The following is a 21,346-nucleotide window of genomic DNA, read 5'->3' as shown; positions in this document are numbered from 1 at the left end:
CAGCCAGCAAAACATGTTGCATTCTGGGAATGTTACAATATCATGCTGCTCCAATTGTTCCATTAGGTAAATATACTACCATTTTACTTATCTCACATAAAACCTGAATAGGTTAGGGGTATTACCCCTTTTAAATATATATATAAATTGATAAATAAGTTATATTGTTCTACCCTTTTCACCCCAACTACACTTACTTGCCTTAAGTTTCATCCTAACCCACTTCAGATGGGCAGTTATTTCATTCAGCCACTACCACTCTTTGATGCTTTGGGAAACATTGCACCCTCATCCCTTCTATAGTTCTTGGAAAATTCTCATATCAGAGATATCATTGTGTGTGTCAAATGTCCACTTCCCACCCTTATAGTGTCAAATGCATATGTGACTGATAAGCCTGGGAGTTTAGCTGATTCATTGGCTTTCTCAGTCCCCAGATAATCCCTATTTGGGCTCACCGACACAGTTGATCGTGTATAAAAACCCTGAGTGAACGCTCAACTGCACAAGTCCACACAGAGGATCCAAAGTGAGTCTGACGTCTGCAGAATGCAACGTGTGCTCTTTGAGAGCAGCTGTGTGTTTTAAGACTCAAACGTTGTATCTTTCCTCTGAGAGCTGATTCCTGTGTGTGTCCTGCAGGTCTGCTGGGATGGCTCGCATGTCTGTTTTCAGGTTCTCCGCTCTGGCTCTGCTGCTACTGTCCGCCTGCTGTTGGGCCGACAATGAGGTAGCATGGTCACCGGACCCACAATGTCACAGTATCGATGTTAGACGTGTGTGCTACCTCATGAATATCTAATCATGAATGAGGTTTGATTTCTTTTTTAAGGAGGTTAAAGAGTTGAGTAAAAAATGTTACAGGGCTAATCATTATATTAAACCAGAATTTTGAAATGAATTGCAGTTTTACATCTGTTTTGAAACACAAAGGAATTCTGGCAAGGTACTTCACAGATATATCTGTAAACATAATTATGGGAAAATGTTATGTTATATAAGAGAGACGATGACAATGATTTGGGCTTTTTAAAAATTATTCATGAATGTAGGTTTAGCAATAAAAAACATTGTAGTTGATTTCCTGAAGAAAATTTTGAGCAATATTTTAATCTACTTTTTAATTTGTCAAACAAAAAGGCTATTAATACATTTATATATATATATATATATATTTATATATATACATAAATGCATATATATTTATATATATACGCATATATATTTATATAGACATATATATTTATATTTGTGTCCACCCATATCTGTTTTCTTACAGCAGAATTTGCACTATACTCTTAATACTAAATCTGTTGCTTTCTTTTGGTAAAAAAAAGATTTTTGCATAATCTCTTTGTTCTTCTAACAGTTTTAAAATGAACATGCCACTTTAAGACAGCATTTTGTTGAAAAATATTCTGTTAACTTTGGTGATTCTATCTCTTTCTAATGTGTTTCTCTCTTCTCCTCTCATCCCACGCTGAACCTGCAGGCAGGTGTGTAATCTATTCTAATGATCAGACTGATTGTGTTGCTCCTAGTGTGTTTTCTACAAAGTCAAATGTCTCCTTGTTGTTGTTGTTGACGTCACTGCAGAGGACTTTGCAGAGGAGGACTCAGAGCTTTCTGTCTCTGAACTTCTGGAGAGAGCCAACAGTAATCTGAGTGAGTGTGAGCTGCTGCACTCTCCATTTTCTTCTTCTACCAGAGACTCTTCAGCAGCTTTTTCACTTGCTGTGTGACGTGTTTCAGTTCGTTCTGCTGATGATCCCATCCTGACCGGAGGAGACATCGCCGTTGACACCGAGGCCGAGAAAAACGCCGACCCCTGCACCAGCCGAGGCTGCAAGTGGGGCAAGTTCACTGACGGGAAGGTCTACATTCCTTATTACATCAACAATCACTTCTGTAAGTTTCACGCAGACAGTATTCACTGTCCATATACACTGTTAATGCTGCCTGTTGAGAGGGAGATTGACTGTACCAGAGAAGCAACTGTTCCGAGTTACTTTTTCCAGCTCGACCCAGAGATGCTTTGTACCACATTTGGTGACGATTGCTCAGGATATGTAGGAGTAGCAAAAAAAACAAAAAAAAACTGACTTGTACACAATGCAAAACGCAAATGGGTGTGGATGTTATGGAAAGATTCATATGGACCCACAGAATCCAGGAAAAAATGTTGTTTCTGAAAGGTACAGTTTAAAGGCTACAGGCCAAAAAGGTTAAGTTTGTTGTAGGGGTGTCCCCAAAATGTTCATAGTCCAATCTGATTTGTCGTCTCTTGCCTATAGGATATAGTATTTTTCTTTTTTGCTCATGAAAAACCCTCTGATGGGTGGTGAGCCATAGACATGAAGCAGACAGCGACGGGGGCGCGTGAGTCCAGACTTTGTCGGATTAACGTCTATAATGAAAAACAACAACTGGAAAAATATTCAGAGTAAATGATGCTGATGATGAAACAGGAGCAGACTGTTGTATTTCTTACGCACAGATAGATTTAAAGCCCAGACAAGATGCGCTCTGACGATGCTGGATCCTGGATAGAACAAATTATTCTGAGAGGAGGAGAGGGTTATTCCTGCTCACTTAGGAGATAGATTAAAAGACATTTCCCTTTTTTAGCAACAGTATTTATTAATTGGCTTATATTTATTCCCAAAAAAGCTATTTATCATGTTTTATTGGGAGAAACCAAGCATCTTTATGTATTAGACATTCAGAACATCCAGAGCCTGAATGGAATAATCCTTTGTTTCAGAACCAAATTTTGTGACAATTCGACTGTGAGACTGGCAGTCTAATAGTCAACTTTTTGGGGTCCCCCCTAGCAACTCAACACTGCATGCTCTTTGGTCTCCAGCAACACACAAGTGTGAAGTAGATCAGATGAACGGTTCTGGAGATATCCAAAGGACTCACAGAAAGACAGACAGAGGTTCCTTGCTTTAAAGTTAGATTCTTTTTTTCCTTGGCAGCAACAAAACATCAGAAGCTCCTCTTATTTAAACTGGACTCACTAAACACTTTTAGGGCTCCAATCCAAAGGAATGATTGTCTTTTTCAAACTCAATTTCTAGAATAGAAAAGCTGTCAAACATCGGGGCCACCGTGGCGCCGTGTTTATCTTGTGCTGTGTGATGGTTAAAAACTAAATGTTGTGTGCTGCCGTCCTGCCAGCCTCCCGTGAGAAGGCCATCATCACCCGTGGACTGGAATCCTTCTCCTCCTTCTCCTGCATCCGCTTCAGGCCCAGCAGAAGCAGCGACCGCGACTGGCTGAGCATCGAGTCCCAGAGCGGGTAAGAAAGTGAAGTTGTTGAGCAGTTTGAGTGGACAGCTATTCTCACAATTCACTGTTCTTCAACTCACCTCTGATCCTTTCCAGCTGCTGGTCCTACGTTGGCCGTCGTGGTGGTAAGCAGGTGGTGTCTCTGGCCCGCCGTGGATGTCTTTACCACGGCACCGTCCAGCATGAGCTGCTCCACGCTCTGGGCTTCAACCATGAACAGACCCGCTCTGACAGGGACAACCACATCAGAGTCATGCTGCAAAATGTTCAGTCTGGTAATTGAGCTCTTTATAACTCACAATGGCACATTAGAGAGGAGACCGAGTCAACTGCAGACCGGTTCACATAAGAGACACTGAGTATTGTTTTCTAATGTTTAAAATTTCATGATAAACCTTCTGAACAAAAACACTGAAAACTGCTGAGGAGCAAAAGAGGTTTCATGAACCATTAGTTGTATTTGTTGAGTCCACTCGATGGAGCTCTTGGTTTCAAGAAAAAGGCTCAATGAATGGTAATTCAGTGGACTTTCAACCCTTTAATGAACAAGGAGCATCATCTAGTGGTCTTTGAAAATATTCATGTTAATTTGCTGTAGTTTAATGGAGCCTCATTTGCCCATCACTGAATGTAAGTATTCAGTGGGCCCCTGGGGTCTCCTAGTGGACAAAAAGAGCCTGAACGTCACACTGCCAGGGGAACACCGCACTGGAGCAAATGGCTGATCCTCCATGAAACAGGAGCTCATCGTGTGAATGCAGTTTTCTGGATATAAAACCATCAGGACCAAAACAAGGAGCTCTGCTGCTTATTGGGATCTTTGTCCAGCTACTGGACTCCTTTCTGTTCACAGTCAAAGTGATTTCAAACCAGACAAATGTCACTTTATTCTTGTTTCATGTCTTTTCAGGAATGGAGCACAACTTCAGGAAGATTGCCACCCTCAACCAGGGCACTCCCTACGATTACAACTCTGTCATGCAGTACCACAAGTGAGAACACCTGGCTTCACTTCAGCCCTGCGGACTGTGTGTCTTTGAACATGTGTGTGCAGGATGTGCTGTGGTTCCGTCTGACTGCTCTGTGTCCTCTTGCAGGTACGCCTTCTCCAAGAACAACCAGCCCACCATGGTCCCCATCCCTAACGCCAACGTGTCCTTCGGCAGCGCTAAGGAGATGAGTCGCAATGACATCGCCAGGCTCAACACTCTCTACGGCTGCTGTGAGTGGCAGCATGAGACCATTATGAATATATATGTACACACTGTCTGTATTCAGCACTCAGTTTGGACCTAATCCACCTCTGTAATGTTCACTGTTACAGAGGAAGCCTGTTCAGATGTGCTGATGGACGGATCAGAGGGAAGACCGTCTCCTCGAGCTCACCGGACAACAGAAGCTGCAGACGTGAACTCATCAGCACAACAGTTAATGGTCATGCTATAAAGTTCCTTTGACTCAAACACAGTGCTCTCTTTTCATTCTTTTGTTTTCTCAAAGGTGCATATTCAGTCAATCAGTATATTTATATCAAGCAGCTGTTTGCTTTATGGTATGATGCCAGGTGTAATGGTTAAAAAGTTATTGACTAAACCTTTAAAGGAACTTAGAGGAGCTTGCACTTGGATGGAGTCTCCAACAGTGTTCTTCTTAATCACAGCCAAAATAATCACATGAACCACACTGAACTAATAAAAAATGGAGTGACATACACTGTATACCTGTTAAATTCGAACAGGTCAAAAAAAGGGCACAGCGGATAACAAGGCTGGATTACCCACCAGGTTGAGCTGGAAACTGCAATTCATCCAACTTTTAAAGAAATCGTTGAGGTTTCCGGGCGGAATCTGATGGGAAGATATTCTTAAGTGATCATAAATAACAGATCCCCTGAATGAATTCCCCTACAGAAGGGACCTCACAATCAAAAATCAAATATATTCTGGATAGACAAATTATAATACATGTAGGAAGTACTTATCAGTGTCCCTGAAGACTTTAAGGTAATACCTTTCTCAGGTCTGCCGTTAAAGATCCAAGAAGGGTGAATGGACAAAAATGACATTAAATATTTGGAAAACCACACAAGCCTTTTTTAATCCATCCATCCGTCTTTAACCGCGAGGGGGGGCTGGAGCCGATCCTAGTGGACATAGGGCGTGAGGCAGGTCCACCCTGGACAGGACGCCAGTCTATCACAGGGCACATAGAGACAAACAGAGACAGACAACCATTCACACCTACGGGTGATTTAGAGTCATCAATGAACCGAACACCTGCACGTCTTTGGACTGTGGGAGGAAACCGGAGAACCCAGAGAAAACCCACGCAGGTACAGGGAGAACATGCAAACTCCGCCTTTTTTAATCTTCCAAGAAAAATATCCTCTTTTAGCATTTGAATATCTCACAAACCCATGAATTAATATAAGTATCGCGAAACATCTGAAAAAGTCCAGTCTTGATCCAGAGGTACTAGCCAACTATAGACCTATATCTAACCTTTCTTTTTTCTCTAAGCAGGCCTGCCGTCTGTCTACTCCATGCCCGGGACAAAATAGAAAATGCAGGTATGTTTTCCAAGTACATTCTTGGACTTTTTATTATTTTTAATTGCATCGTGAACATGCGAAAATAATAAACTCTCTGATCCTGGGCAGTGAGCGCCTGACAGCAGAAGGTGCAGGGCAGGTGTAAGTTGGTGCTGTGCGGTCACACGTGTCAGGCAGAGGGTTACTGAGAAATGTGATTTCTGATTTCTGATAAGGGCATCTTATTAAAAGTATTTGTTGTTTGAACATAAATGTGTTTAGTTTGGATCTTTTTTTGACAATATCTGATGGTACATTTAGAATTGTAGTTTCACTTTTACTTTCACATTTCACTATAATAAACGACAACAAATGTGCGTTCTTTTGAATTAAATAATGCTGATGACTAAACAGTAGCAGACTGTTGTTTTTCTGGCAATTAAATGAAGACAGAAACAGTCTATGGCTGCGTAAAAACACACAGGGATTGGAGCCAGGATTGACTCACCTCATCTTCCCCTAAGGTCCAAGATTATCTTCAAACGTTGCATTATATATTTTCTTTAAATTGTGAATCTGATCAGTGGTTAACTCTTGACCTATAGAGACAAGGCACTGAAGATTATTGTTTTTATTATTCTTGTTCTCTTTTCTTGCAATACTTGCAGTATGTTTTACAAGAGAAGAGAGAGAAAAAGATATTACTCTAGATGGTGTTGTGTTGTCCTCCAGCACCACAGTATGGAATCTGGGTGTTATCGTTGATCAGGATATCGACATTAAACTAGTGACAAGGACTGCCTTTTTTTCCAACTGCTTATAGGAACATTGTGTCTCAGAAAGATGCAGAAAAACAAGTCTGTGTATTTGTTACTTCTAGGCTGGACTATTGCAACTCCTTATTATCAGGCTGCTCCAATAAGTCTGTTAAGAGTCTCCAATTGACTAAACCAACAGCAGCCACTGCCTGTGACAAGACCCACTCAGTAGTCACTGCAAGGCTGCAGACACAGCATCCTGAGGCATTTATGATCATCTCTGGGGACTTTAATCATGCAACTTTGGACTCTACTTTGGCTGTTTTTCACCAGGTTGTAGACTGTCCCACCAGAAACAACAGGACAATTGATCTCCTGTATGCTAATGTGAGGATGCATAGCGACTCCCCTCCCCTCACTGGGGAAGTCTGATCACAACCTGGTTATCCTACAGCCACTGTATACCCTAATAACAAGCCATGGGTAACACGGGAAGTTAAGGCTGTCCTCAACAAGAAGAAGGCTACCCTTGATCCCTTGGCATACGATGAGAGCGCCTGTCCTGGGGACCTGCATGAACCATTAGTTCTATATGTTGAGACCACAAGATAGAGCTTTGTTTAAAGAAAAAGACTCAGTGAATGGTAATTCAGAGTATGTTCAACTCTTTTTGAACAAAGAGTGCCATCTAGCCTCATTTGCCATAATAATAACAAATCATGGGTAACGCGGGAAGTTAAGGCTGTCCTCGACAAGAAGAAGGCTACCCTTGCCCCGCCCCCACCCCCACTCTCTCTGCAGCCTTTTCGCCTTCTTCCCTTTACACACCTGCACACCGTCATCAGCAACCAGAGGAGCCTATTCAGAGGAAGGCTGCTCCTGCCCAGGTGTAGGACCAACAGGCTTAAGAACTCCTTTGTCCCTCAGGCCATCATCCTCTACAACATCTCAATTTTACAATTGAGGAGTTGCAATTACAATTTTATTTTACCTGTATTCTTACATCTCATCTACTTCATATATATTATATATTATATATTGTCGCGACCCGACCCCGGATAAGCGGTTGAAGATGAGAATGAGAGAGATATTGTTTTTTTTTATACTTTCTGTATTTATTTAGCCAAGAGTTTATTGGTTATCCACTACTGTATTTTTTATACCTCCCTTGTGTTTTTGTAAACAGCTGGAAATTCAATTTCCTTGCGGGAGTCATTGTAAAGGGATCAATGAAGAGAAGTCTAAGTCTAAGAGCCTTCAGCTACCAAGCTCCTCTCTTGTTTAAAGTGTTTTGAGTCTCTTGGTATGTTACGACACTATAAATAAAATTGATCTGAAATGAATGTGGGCTACTTTGGAGATTTTGTGCCATCTCATGCAGATACAGGGTTCGAAGGGTAGTCTCACTATGGACTCAAACATTTGCATTATAATGGTGAACTTAAATCTCAGACAAACCTTCTCATTTTTACAGCTAAACAGTAACTAAATTATGTTTTTGAAAACACTATGCAAGAAACGGGCAATTTAGTACCATTTACTTTGTTTGCTACATAATCTATAGAAAAAAACATCGGACGCAATGTTTTAAAAGTGTGAGCAGCAGAGTTGTGTCTCTGCCAGAGCCTTGCGCTGGACCTTTGCATGGACTGAATCTAAGCTTCTGGATGTGTTTCATTACAGCTCTTTTAAGCCACGCACTCTCCTTCTCCTGCCCATAACTCAATTTTGGTAGGGTCTAAAATTATGAATATATATATTTTTAAATTTTCTTGGTGGAGATCTCCTCTTCCCCACATGTATGGGAGTGAATCGGAGGGAATGGGCTAATATGCTTCCAGGCACAGGACCGCTACTTAAACAGGGGAGTGCTGCAGTACTGCGCCTGGCCCAAGGCCCATGCTGGCGAACTATGAGCGTGCCTGTCCTGGGGACCTGCATGACCCATTAATTCTATATGTTGAGACCACGAGATGGAGCTTTGTTTACAGAAAAAGACTCAATAAATGGTAATTCAGAGTACGTTCAACTCCATTTGAACAAAGAGCGCCATTTAGTGGACTAAATAAAAAAAATGGCTCCTAAAGCTAAATGAAGACTCATTTGCCCATCACTACCCAGAAGGAGACAGCCTATGGATGTACTTCAGTTATTTTAAAGGGCCATGTAGTTTTGGAGAAAATTAAAGGAAAACTCGCCTCATAGTAGTCTATGTACTGGGTAGTATGGTATTTAAGAGGAAAGGAGAAATGGCGAGGGAGAAACACTAGATGGCGGCACCATTATGACATAAAATATGGGCGCCATCGCCTCCTGTGACGCAAGACGAAAGAGGAGGACTTCCTAGCTTCCCTGTCTCTCCAAAAATGGCGGACACGTGTGGTCAAGTGTTGCTGGGATCAGGGCTCACCGTCCTCTCCCACCCTCTGATGTACATTAAAGTCCTGATCCAGGTAAGAGGGGCGGTGTTGGCGCAGACGCCGCGGAGGTGTTAGCGGTGCAGCAGCGGCTTTGGTGACTGTTAACACTTGTAAATACTGCATTTCTCAACTAGCCCAGTAGCCCGAGGAGCAAACTGTCAAACTCCATTGAAAATAGCGCAGTTTAATGTTGTCTCGCTTGTCAGTAAGGACGCGTTCAGTGTCGAACACGACTTAAGCCCTTTGGTGAATCACTGTCATTCAGCATATCTCATAAACATGGCAGCAAATGTTCCGATAATAACATCAGCTACGTTAACGGTCCGTCTGTTGTCCCTATGACCTTCTGTTGCCAAAATACTGTGCAGTGGGCGGAAGTGAGCTGTGTGGACCGGTTCTTAAAGTCCATACTGGTTTGATGTGTAGCTAATGTTCTGTATGCATAATGTGCGAGGACTCCTATATTCCCGGTACAAAGGTTATGTTTTATAGTAAGCCATTAGTTTGCGACACGTTTAACCAAATGCTACAGATAACAGCTAGCGTCAGTTAGCTCTGCAAACTCAAACATTACACCCTCTGTGTTGCTGCATATTAGAATAATTTAACACACACACACACACACACACACACACACACACACACACATTTCTATGTCCTGAGTGAGCCATACACTTTGTTGACCTGTTTAACGGTAAAAGGTCAGATGCGAGCTAACATTTGGTTATGTGTCCTGTTAGTTTCACATTTACTATCGGCTCAAGGTCGTAAACTATCTTGAATAACGCAGTTGGAGCATTAATGACTGTATTGCGAGCACGTTATCCCAGTGTCATTCACTGACGTGTGTCTTTTACTGCCCGGTGTCCTTTGGCCCACTAAAACAGCTTGTAAGCTAACACTAGCGGTTGCTAACTAGGCTAAATGTCAACGTTAATCAGTAAGACAACTTAGTGTAGCATCACGGTTAAAGTTGTTTTAAAGTCACAATGAGCGACGTTAGCGCAAAGTGAACAACACACTGAGACAAAAATAGGAACAAGTTGATTAAATGTGACAAAAAGAAACCCAGTGAGAGAGCCAGTTTGTGGCGCTGAGCCATGAAAGTGCAGTCAGTTACAGGGCATGTTGCTCATCACTTTTCATTGTCTGTTATTAGGTAGGACATGAGCCGCTCCCTCCCTCGCTGGGCAGGAACCTTTTTGGCAGACAAGTCTACCAGCTGCCTGGACTATTTGCTTATGGTAAGTCTGACTCCTCATTCAGCCCTGTTGAGACATGGGATCTATAATGTTTAATGTCTCTGGTAGATCGATTGTATTCCTAATGTCTTCTTTATCCATTTTGAAAGTTAGAGTTTCTTCTTGTCAGACAAGTTAGTTGTAGGTAAAGGATGTCCTCTTACCTTTTCTTACTTGACAGTTTCGGGGCTGTACTCCAGCCAGGAGTACAGCCGAAAACTGTATCTGATGTATCTGGCTCTATTGGTATTCAGAGGGGACATGTTGCCACCTTTTATGTGGATGTCCAGTCGGTGTTGATGATAGTCTGAAGCCATTTTCACACGTGTCAGTAAAATCATGTCCAGATGTAGTCTGGAGTTTCTCTTTCACGCAAGCAGCGCTCTCACTTTAGTGCTTGGTTTGTGTGAGGGGCGCTGCCTGCGTGGACATGATTTCCCTGCGTAAACTGACCCAGTTCTTAGTTTGTTCATAAACCACTCTCTTGCAGTCCCTTGAATTTGTCTGATTTGTACCAGGGAGCCGTCAGGGTAATCTCCGAGCAAAATTCTCCAGACGTAGACTGTTGGTGTTACCCTGCCATTGGCCACCTACACTCACCGGCCACTTTATTAGGTACACCTTGCTAGTACCAGGTTGGACCCCCTTCTGCCTTCTTGGCTTAGATTCAACAAGGTACTGGAAACATTCCTCAGAGAGTTTGGTCCATATTGACATGATAGCATCACGCAGCTGCTGCAGATTTGTCGGCTGCACATCCATGATGCCAATTTCTCGTTCCACCACATCCCAAAGGTGCTCTATAGGATTGAGATCTGGTGAATTTGGAGGCCATTTGAGTGCAGTGAACTCACTGTCATGTTCAAGAAACCAGTCTGAGATGATTCACGCTTTATAGCATGGCGCGTTATCCTGCTGGAAGTAGCATCAGAGGATGGGTACACTGCGTTCATTAAGGGATGGACATGGTCAGCAACAATACTTAGGTAGGCTGTGGTGTTTACACAATGCTCAACTGGTACACAAAGTGTGCCAAGAAAATATCCCCCACACAATTACACCACCACCAGCCTGAACCACTGATACGAGGCAGGATGGATCCATGCTTCCATGTTGTTGGCGCCAAATACCATCCGAATGTCGCAGCAGAAATCGAGACTCATCAGACCAGGCAATGTTTTCCAATCTTCTATAGTCCAATTTTGGTGATCCTGAGCTAATTGTAGCCTCAGTTTCCATTTCTTAGCTGACAGGAGTGGCACCAGAGTGGATATTTGAGTCCCTGTTGCCTTTCTATCAGCTCCAACCAGTCTGGCCATTCTCCTCTGACCTCTGGCTCAAACAAGGCATTTGTGCCCACAGAACCGCTGCCCACTGGATCTTTTCTCTGTTTGGGACCATTCTCTGTAAACCCTAGAGATGGTTGGGTGTGAAAATCCCAGTAGATCAGCAGTTTGTGAAATACTCAGAGCAGCCTGTCTGGCACCAACAACCATGCCACGTTCAAAGTCACTTCAATCACCTTTCTTCCCCGTTCTGATGCTGCTTTGAACTGCAGCACATCCTCTTCACCATGTCTACATGTCTGAATGCTTTGACTTGCTACCATGTGATTGGCTGATTCGAAATTTGCGTTATCGAGCAGTTGGACAGGTGCACCTTATAAAGTGGCCAGTGAGTATATATTAGCCCGCATTCTCCTCCCCTTCCCCTTTATATTTTGCAAGGGCACTGTCGCTGTATCTGGAGCCGACCAAGAGGACAGTGATTGGTTCAAAGAAATACAAGCACACCAAAGCGTTTTTCCCCTACACCAGAATGATAGTAGTTGCAGCCAGACTATTTGCCAGCAGTCTACTGTTGATGTTAAATGTAGTCGATTGAAGCAAAACAGTCCTCTTTGCATGCTATATTGACTGAGAAAGCTGTATTCACAGCTGCAACAAATGTTGTTCTTTCTCCATCCAGCACTGTTATTTGATGTGACAGTGATGTAGTTTGAGGCAAGAAAGAACTACAGGATGTGATGCCGCTCTCCTTATATTCAGTCTGCAGCGGTGCACCATTGTGACTCCATGAACGAGACGTGTGTCTGTTTAGTTCACATGTCTTAATAACAGCAGGGACATTTAAATGCCTGTTATCTAAACTAAAACTCAATTGAACAGCTGACGATAAAATTGAGGGTGGCTGACGGATTCAGTGTTATTGTGTTTTAAGCAGAGCTAAACCAGAGAAAATTCTGTTGAAATAGATCAGTGATGCGGATTTGCCCTCGCTGTTCTCTGAAGTCTGCTGGAAGTGATTTACTTTAATGTCAAGCTGATGCCCCGCTGCGTTTTATGTGGAGTCGTCACTGCTTTGGACTCTGTTAGCCACTAAATACATACTATCATTTTAATGCTTCATCCACACACTCTTGTCACAGCATAGGAAAGCAAATTGCTATTGCAGGATTAGTGACAATGTAGCATTAAAGCCGAATTAGCAAGCTAGCTATCAAGCCAGGTAGCTAGTTAGAAAGCAAAACACAGAGGAGCGCCTTGTCACTATCTTGACAAAACCTGGTCCCCCTTAAAAGTCAGTCTTCCTTAGGGGAGCCTGCGTGGTAGCATTTGTTCAAATATGTTTGTTTAGGTAAAACCAGTCTGTGTTTCATTATGATGCATTAGCTATGTTTTAAGGCTCTGCAAGTTGATTCTGAATGTGTACTACAATGACCTGAAAGTGGAAGGTTGAGAAAACACATTTGAAAATGAAGAGTGACTGCATGCATGAAATGGTCAAGTAAAACTGAAGCAACTTTTTGAAAAATCAGACATAATGTGATCAGGTTTATTTTTATATATACACTCACCGGCCACTTTATCAGGTGCACCTGGTGCTTAATAAGTGTCAGTGTGGTCTTCTGCTGCTGTTCCCTCTCTGTAGAAAGTAGGTGGTGTTGTGTGTTCACAGATGCTCTCCTGCATTCCTCTGTTAGAACCAGTGGATATTTGAGTTACTGTTGCCTTTCTATCAGCTCCAACCAGTCTGGCCATTCTCCTCTGACCTCTGCCTAAAACAAGGCGTTTGTGCCCACAGAACTGCCGCTCACTGGATCTTTTCTCTTTTTGGGACCATTCTCTGTAAACCCTAGCTGGCATCACCCTAGCTGTTGGTCTGGCACCAACAACCATGCCACGTTCAAAGTCACTTCAATCACCTTTCTTCCCCGTTCTGATGCTGCTTTGAACTGCAGCACATCATCTTCACCGTGTCTGAATGCATTGAGCTGCTGCCATGTGATTGGCTGATTAGAAATTTGCGTTAAAGAGCAGTTGGACAGGTGCACCTAATAAAGTGGCCGGTGAGTGTTTGCAAGTCTGGTTATTTCTGGTCACTTTAAAATATGTTGATGGTAGAGTTAAAAGCAGAAATGAACTGATAAACCAGCCCACAAGTTTATTTGTATGTACATCTCTCTTTACGACCTACTGTGACAAATTGTCCCATTGAGATCAGGGATCACAGTGAGTGTATGTTTGAAATGACACGACTGTGGTTTCATAAGGCATCTACTGGTCATGATACTGTTATTAAATGGCCTTTTCTAACTTGTTGTGTTTTTTTTTTTTTTCGAATGTTTCAGCAAAACACATCATCAAGATTGATGGAAAAGCAGGTCTCTTCAACGGGCTTGGTCCCAGGCTCTGTGCCGGCTCCATCGGCACCATTGTGCACAGCAGAGTTCTGCAGGTAGGGCTGATATACTTTCCACAACTCAAATATGTTCAGTTTACTGAAGAGGAGGAAAGAAACCAGAAAATATTCACATTTCAGAGCATTTTGACTTTTTTTCCCTTTAAATGATGGCTCTAATTTTTGATTAATCGTTGCAGCTCTAACACTTGTATAAATATATAGTGCCATTAGTATCTACCTGAAAGCATTTCCTCTGAAAGTAAAAAAATCAATGTGATTGGTTGATGTCTTTATTTGCGGTGTGAAAGCCCTGAAAAATCGACCTTGACCTGAAAAAAATAACGTGGTGTTATTGTGACTTCATGACATTTCATAAATTTCTGACGATGCTGTGGCAATAATTTTGGCGGGCCGCTGCTGCAAAATGTTCATTTACATCTACCCTGTATGCAGTTAAACACAAACGGATGTCTGAACATCCAGGGTGCATATTGATGCCTGGTGTAAATAGGTTGTACATATCGGATATGGCTTTGATTTGAATGTAACTAGAGTGGAATCAACTCATGCCTCTGCCAGGATGTAAATGTAACTCACCAAGTCTTTATTCACATGGTCAGTTTTATCATGTTAACCTCTAGTTTCTTACAGAAATGTCAGGAGCAAGGCATACCTCAGGTAAGAGCTTTGATTAATTGTTGGTACTTTTACAAATGATTCTTTAAACTCGTCACACATCGATGATGCTAAGGTTTCATTGTGCAGGTATTGGGAGGTCGGCAGAAGGCTGTGGAGGGCTCCCTGCAGTACGTTGTTAATGAGGTAAGACCATAAACTGTATAAAAAAATGGACGTGGCATAACTGTCGAGGTCCGTTCCCTCAACTTGATCCAATCCTTCTCGCCCACGGGGGTCGCCATCTTGTCAGATGCATGTATGTGACGTTGGGGGGAGGGGTGTCCATCTGGTTGTGTATACCTCCGAGGTGAAGTGAGGGCCAGTGGCTAGCTGTCAGTCAAGAGGCCACGCCCCTAATTATTCAAAAACTATTACCTCCAGTAAAATAAAAACTAGCCTGGTATAAAAAAAAAAGCACCCCCCTCAGTGTTGTCCTGGAGATATGACCTAAACATACAGACTAGAATGTTTTTTTGTACCAGGTCTTAAACAGGGTTAATGATGCTGTGAAAACAGCTTGTTTAACATGGGGGTCAATGAGAAACTGCTCTATTGTGCAAACTGCTCCAAGTGGACACTCAGAGAACTGCAGTTTTTTGCACTTCCTGATTTGATCAACCAGGAAGTCACTGTGGTGGGGGCTTGGCTAAGACACTACGGTTATAATGAGGGACTGCCATTTTTTATGGATTTGATAGTTTTCTCTGTAAATGTATTAGACACCCTCTGTTGATCCGCTGCCTCTCAGAATAACCTACCATAATGACAACGTCCTCCCACTGGTCATTATTTTCTCTTGAGGATCAGATTAGGCACGTGTGTAGACTGTTGTTTGTAATGTTGATATCCACTAAAATATATGGTGTTATGTGTCATGCATACATATCGGTTGATTGTTTTCTGCCTTGTCCACAGACAACCAAAGAGATGATCGCTCGTTCCTGCGCTACCATTGTCACACATCCCTTTCATGGTACGTCACGAATGTCTTCAGCAATATGCATGTGATATTTCCAGAGGTTGTGTTTCACTTGAATGTTTTGGTTGGATCTGGCAAATCTGTGTGGGGAGACACTAGTCTGCATGTCAAGTATGTTTTCCCCGACTTGTTTTTCAGTGATTACTTTGCGATGTATGGTCCAGTTTATTGGGAGAGAAACAAAATACAGGTAAAGTTTTCATGTTTTCGACTCAAACCAAAATGAGAAGGGCCATGAAAATGGTTTAAAACTTACAAAAATGTATTTTCTTCTGTTCTCAGTGGGGTGTTTGACTCCATCGTCACAGTCTACAGAGAAGAGGGCATCCTGGGCTTCTTTGCGTAAGTTTGATTCTGCTTGTGTTTTTAATCTGTCTTTTAATACACCAGCCTTTTGGTTCATTGCCTTGATGGTCGAACCTTGAACACGATTTCAAGGCACAAGCCACTTCAAGCATCCTAATTCCACAGTTTGAACATATCTGAGTAAAAAAATAACCTCATGTGTTCCTATCGATAAAGAGGTGTCTGACTGAAGAAAGAAGTGATCGTTATTGTTCTCAGGCTCGGCCACTGTTGTCTGTTTTGTTTGTCGAAGCAGATTATTTTTTTTTCTTATGCATGATGTTTAATCAGAGGCAGCATTGTTTTTTTGTTTGTTTTTTCTCAGTGGTTTGATTCCTCGCCTGCTCGGTGACGTCCTGTCTCTGTGGATTTGTAACCTGCTGGCTCATCTCATCAATACATACGCCATCGATGACTCGGTATACCACTTCTTTCACACTGCTTAGTCCAGTTGATGGTTCTGTATTCTGTACAGGAGCTTAGCCCTGATACACCAGTCAGGCTGCATTTACTTACAGGGCTGTAGTGGAGGGTAAATATGTTGTATATATGCATACATGATTTCTGTTTCTGTGCGTTCAAGACCCTTCTGCAGATTCTACAAGCCCAAGTCACATGAAGTTTGGACATTGTGTAAAACTTAACTAAAAACAGCCAATGCTTTTCAACCTATTTTTCACTGAATACACTACAAAGACAAGATATTTAATGTTCAAACTGATAAACTTTATTGTTTTTGATGCCTGCAACACGTTCCTACAGGCCGGACAGGACGAGCATGTTTACAACTGTGTTACATCACCTTTCCTTTAAACAAAACTCAAAGTGTGGTGCACTAATTGTTGGAGATTTGTAGGTGAAATCAGTTCCCATTGTTGCTTGATGTACGACTTGTAACACGTGCAGAATGTGGCTTGGAATTGTCTTGCTGAAATTAGCAGGGACGTCCCTGAAAAAGACGTTGCTTGGATGGCAGCATATGTTGCTCTAAAACCTGTTTGTACCTTTCAGCATTAATGGTGCACTAACATACCCCCGTACCATCACAGATGCAAGCTTTTGAACTCTGCCCTGATAACAGTGTGGATGGTCCTTTTCCTCTTCAGCCCAGAGGACAGGACGTCCATGATTTCAAAAACAATTGTAAATGTGGACTCGTCAGCCAACAGCACACTTTCCCACTGCATCAGTCCATCTGTGATGAGTTCGGGCCCAGAGAAGCTGGTGGTGTGGATTTATGGCTTTTTCCTTTAATTTGCACTTGTAGACGTAGAGACAAACTGTGTTAACTGACAATGGTTTTGTCCTCAGTGTTCCTGAGCCCACGTGGGAACATCCTTCACAGAATGATGTCAGTTTTTAATGCAGTGTCGTCTGAGGGGTCAAAGGTCACAGTCATTCAATGTTGGATTTCAGCCTTGCTGCTTACGTGCAGAGATTTCTCCAGATTCTCTGAATCTTTTGATGATATTATGGACTGTAGATGATGAAATCCCTAAATTACTTTCAGTTGTACGTTGAGAGACCTTGTTCTTAAACTGTTGGTCTATTGGCTCACACAGTTGTTCACAAAGTTCTTGGTCGACCAGTGGCTGCATTTAGAGCGATTAGTCGACTACTTTAAGTCTGCAGCCTGTTAATGACCCCGGCAAATCATTTCAGATTCTAATTCTGAATGTGTCAGAAAAAATCAGCAAGGAGACTGTGGGAACATGGGCAGGTAGCTAGGCTAACGTTCCTTACATGTTTAAGGTGGTAGGTCATGAGACCTTCTTGGGGTCATCCGTGTTCTTATGATCCCATATTTCAGACGTTTTTCCCGACATGATTGACTATTAATTGTTAACTGTCTAACCCCAATTTGTCGAATGGACCTGCTTGTTTAAAAAAAAAAAAAAAAAACTGACAGTGAGTGAGTGTCACTACCTCCTGTAGCTGGCCCTTCAAATTAAAAGCTTTTTTTTTTTTTCATGGGACCAATGGACTAATGAAAATTTCGTCCGCTAAGGATTTTTTGGTCGGTCAGTGCTTGGTCGACTATTTGGGGGCAGCCCTAAATATTTACATCAGTTTGAACATTAAATATCTTGTCTTTATAGTGTATCCAATTGAATATAGGTTGAAAAGTGATTTGCAAATCATTGGATTCTGTTTAAGTTTTCGTTTTACACAATGTCCCAACTTAATTGGAATTGGGGTTGTAGGATTGCTACAGCAGTGCTGGTATTGTTTTCACCTTGTGAGTCTGTGTGTGTCATCATTGCAAAATATAGTCCTGATGACACCAGCTGTAGCAGGAAATGACACGTAAAGAGAACATCCCAAACCTGATTCTTCATGTAGGCAACGCTCTGTGCACTCCCGCTGCGTTCTTCTTTGCGTTCTTCTGCATCGCTGCTCTCCACGCCTGTTGTTGTAGTTCTTTCAATCATTTCAGTCTGGTTAAATCAGCACCACACTTTCTCTTTCTACTTTGAAAAAACTAAAGGTTGACACAGAAAACCGGCAAATCAATAGTGAATGGACAGAGAAGTATTGGTTTATAAACTTCACTGTGACGCCTGTGTTTACTCTCAACAAGTGTCGATCGATGTGAAGCTAAAATCTTAGTTGGTAAAGTAATATAATACTGAAACTATCAGGTAAATATAGTGGAGTAAAAAGTAGAATATTTCCCACTGAACTGTAGAAGTATAAAGTAGTATGAAAAGAAAATACGCAAGCAAAAACAAGAGCCTCAACCTTGTACTTCAGTGCAGTAATTCATTGGCATTTATATAGAAATTGAAAGGTAAATTAATATTCTGTGATAGAATACCGTTACCGTGCTTCAAATGATATTGTGATAAAAAAATTTAGACCATACCGTACAGCCCTAGGTGGAACTTAAAATTATTATTTTTAGACATAATCTAAACCGTAAAGCCCATGTTCTTGCGTGCCAAGGTCAGGTTTCTTTGATCACTACAGCCCTGGTTGTGTTACATCTGACAAAGACATAGCAGTCCATGCTCAAATACAGAATTAACGCTGTGACTCTGTTCTTCTGTGCAGATGAGTCACACAGGAGAAATCAAGAACTGCTCTCAGGCTGTGACAGGGGTACGTAAGACAGACATGACCATCTACATCATCAATACGTCAGTCAGTCCGTTTGTCGCTGGTAGATAAATCAAGTCCCTCCTCTGCTCTTTCCTTCCAGTTCTTCGCCAGTATGCTCACATACCCTTTTGTTTTGGTGTCAAACCTCATGGCTGTCAATAACTGCGGGTGAGTTGGCAGATTCTTTATTTGTTGTTTGTATATCCTCACAAGCGTTCGATGAAGCATACTTATGTGTCCACTCCTCACAGGCTTGCTGGAGGCCTGCCTCCCTATGCATCAGTATACCCCACCTGGGTGGACTGCTGGAGGCATCTAAGCAGAGAGGTAAATGCATCCCGACCCAAAACACCTGTCAACACTGGATAAATGCACATGTCACATTAAGCACTACAGTGGTGCGATGCAGAGGTTTTAGTCCGTTTAAGCTCCCAATACAAGACTTTCAGAGTCGTCACATCTCTGAGCTGTTCACACCGCACAACCTCAGGTCTTGTTGTCATGTTTTCACATACCTGACTGACAAGTGACAGGGGATCACACACAACTAGATCTTTCAGCAGGAGGAATCTCCACGGCATGTCGCGAAAACACACTTGAGAAGTGTCAGGATATGATGTCACATCACAAACAAGACAGGTTTTTTTTTATATCTATCTCTTATGCTGGAAAACTAACCTGGTTCTAGTCAGGCTAACTGTCAGACTAAGGGTTCGTCCACACGATCGAAAACAACCTGCCGTTCTTAAAAAGTTTTCCGTCCACACGGCCTTGACTAAAGTAATATCTTCGTCCACCCAAAACCTGTGAAACTGACTAAAAAGGCTGTAGTACACATCCCAGGCCTGGATGTGGCGCTGTAACTGCCACAGAAACACACCAACAACAGAGAAGAAGAGGAACCGATTTAACCCTGACTGATAGGTTAGGCTCATTCAAGTCAGGTTTTGGACTTTAAGCCCTGCTTTTTTTTTTTAGCGTCCATTTTGCCATGTTAAATTAAAGCATGAACTCCAAAACTGAAAGACTTTTACATAACAGGACAAGACGCCACTTTTACTTTACAATTCCAGTGTGCAATGCTGGAAAACGATTTTAATTGCATGCATTCTACTAAACACTTGTTTCTTCTCTTCAAACCAGGGCAACATGAGCAGAGGCAACAGTTTATTTTTCCGCAAGCTTCCGGCCGGAAAGATGTACGCAATTGACCAGAAGAGATTTTTTTAAAGCCTCAAGGGAACTGAGCTGAACATAGTTGTGATAATAAAACAGAAAAAAAAAATCAACATTGCCTGATCTGGGGGTTGGACAGTCGGCACTTAAATCTTTTTTTTTTTGTATGCACTTGTTTACTAATGAGGATTCTTCTTCTTGACAACCTGCCATCATGTGAAATAAAAACACACAATTTCCAGCAGGTTTTGTTTTATGAAGAGAAATGTTCAAATTTGATGAGCAGGGCTGTAAGATCATGATGGCTCTTTTTAAAAACCCACATGTACAAACTTTGATGGGAGGACTGCTGGTGCCGTCAGACCCGTCTGAATATTATGACCAATGTCAAAGCCCTCGCCATGTTTGTTTCTTCTTTTTTTTTAAATATAGATTATCGACAATGACTCCCCTTCATCCACGTGATGGGATTTTATTGTTGAAAACAGCACTTCTTCAGTCTGCATGTGGTAATGTCTAATAATTCACGTTAGTGATCGAGTGGGACCTCATGTCATGTGGTATTGTCTTGATGTTAATTATCATAAAGCTGACGGCTTGGCGGTAATGCTAGATGAAAGGAGGGAAAGGACTCTGAGGGGATGGTTGTTCAGGAGCATGTTTGGATGTACAGAGGCATGGAGGGTATTCTGAGATGACCAGTGTCTCTTGGCGCTCCCAGCAGCCAAGTGCTTGTATCAACTCATCCTGACTGACCCAAATAAAAACTGCTTTTTTTGACTTTGTGTTCCTTGTGGAAGATACCTGGTGTAGAGCTTGAGAAGTATGTGAAATGGGAAACCCCACCAAAGGTTAAAAAGGGTCCAGCACACAGATAAGGAGATGGATCTAAGAGCTGCATGGACATACAGTAGTTTGAGTGAAAGGCACAACTTTCAATGTTTCCTTTGGTCAACTAAAATAAAAAGACTCAAACCAACAGTGAACGTATCTACCAACAAGAATCATGTATCAGATCCTGATACATCATCTTCCTCTGCCGTAGAGCTCCACTGTATTAGAAACAGCAGTGAGCCACACTGTTGCTCTGTGTGAACATGAACACACTGGTTTATTTTGATGCTATCCAATACACACAC

The 21,346-nt window shown here is 42.2% G+C and overlaps 2 protein-coding genes across 2 annotated transcripts; both read left to right on the top strand.

Moving 5' to 3' along the window:
* Positions 1–652: 652 nt before the first annotated feature.
* Positions 653–5,854, top strand: LOC310948155 (hatching enzyme 1.2-like; the record flags this gene model as incomplete). The annotated part of the gene is made up of 8 exons (XM_083915186.1): positions 653–730; positions 1,611–1,665; positions 1,753–1,908; positions 3,184–3,304; positions 3,391–3,569; positions 4,205–4,286; positions 4,392–4,516; positions 5,817–5,854. The coding sequence occupies 8 exons, from the start codon at positions 653–655 to the stop codon at positions 5,852–5,854; spliced, it is 834 nt and encodes a 277-aa protein (XP_083771312.1).
* Positions 5,855–8,948: 3,094 nt separating this feature from the next.
* On the top strand, positions 8,949–20,969 carry mtch2 (mitochondrial carrier homolog 2; the record flags this gene model as incomplete). The annotated part of the gene is made up of 13 exons (XM_083918795.1): positions 8,949–9,035; positions 10,162–10,246; positions 13,875–13,981; positions 14,579–14,605; positions 14,693–14,749; positions 15,521–15,578; positions 15,723–15,774; positions 15,867–15,926; positions 16,255–16,348; positions 18,984–19,031; positions 19,132–19,199; positions 19,283–19,358; positions 20,175–20,969. The coding sequence occupies 13 exons, from the start codon at positions 8,949–8,951 to the stop codon at positions 20,259–20,261; spliced, it is 906 nt and encodes a 301-aa protein (XP_083774921.1). The 3' UTR covers positions 20,262–20,969.
* Between the last annotated feature and the right edge of the window lie 377 nt (positions 20,970–21,346).

Source organism: Echiichthys vipera (genome assembly GCF_963691815.1).
Source record: "Echiichthys vipera genome assembly, chromosome: 1".
Lineage (NCBI taxonomy): Eukaryota > Metazoa > Chordata > Actinopteri > Perciformes > Trachinidae > Echiichthys > Echiichthys vipera.
Note: the sequence above shows the minus strand (reverse complement) of the source record. Positions and strands in the feature narration are given on the sequence as shown.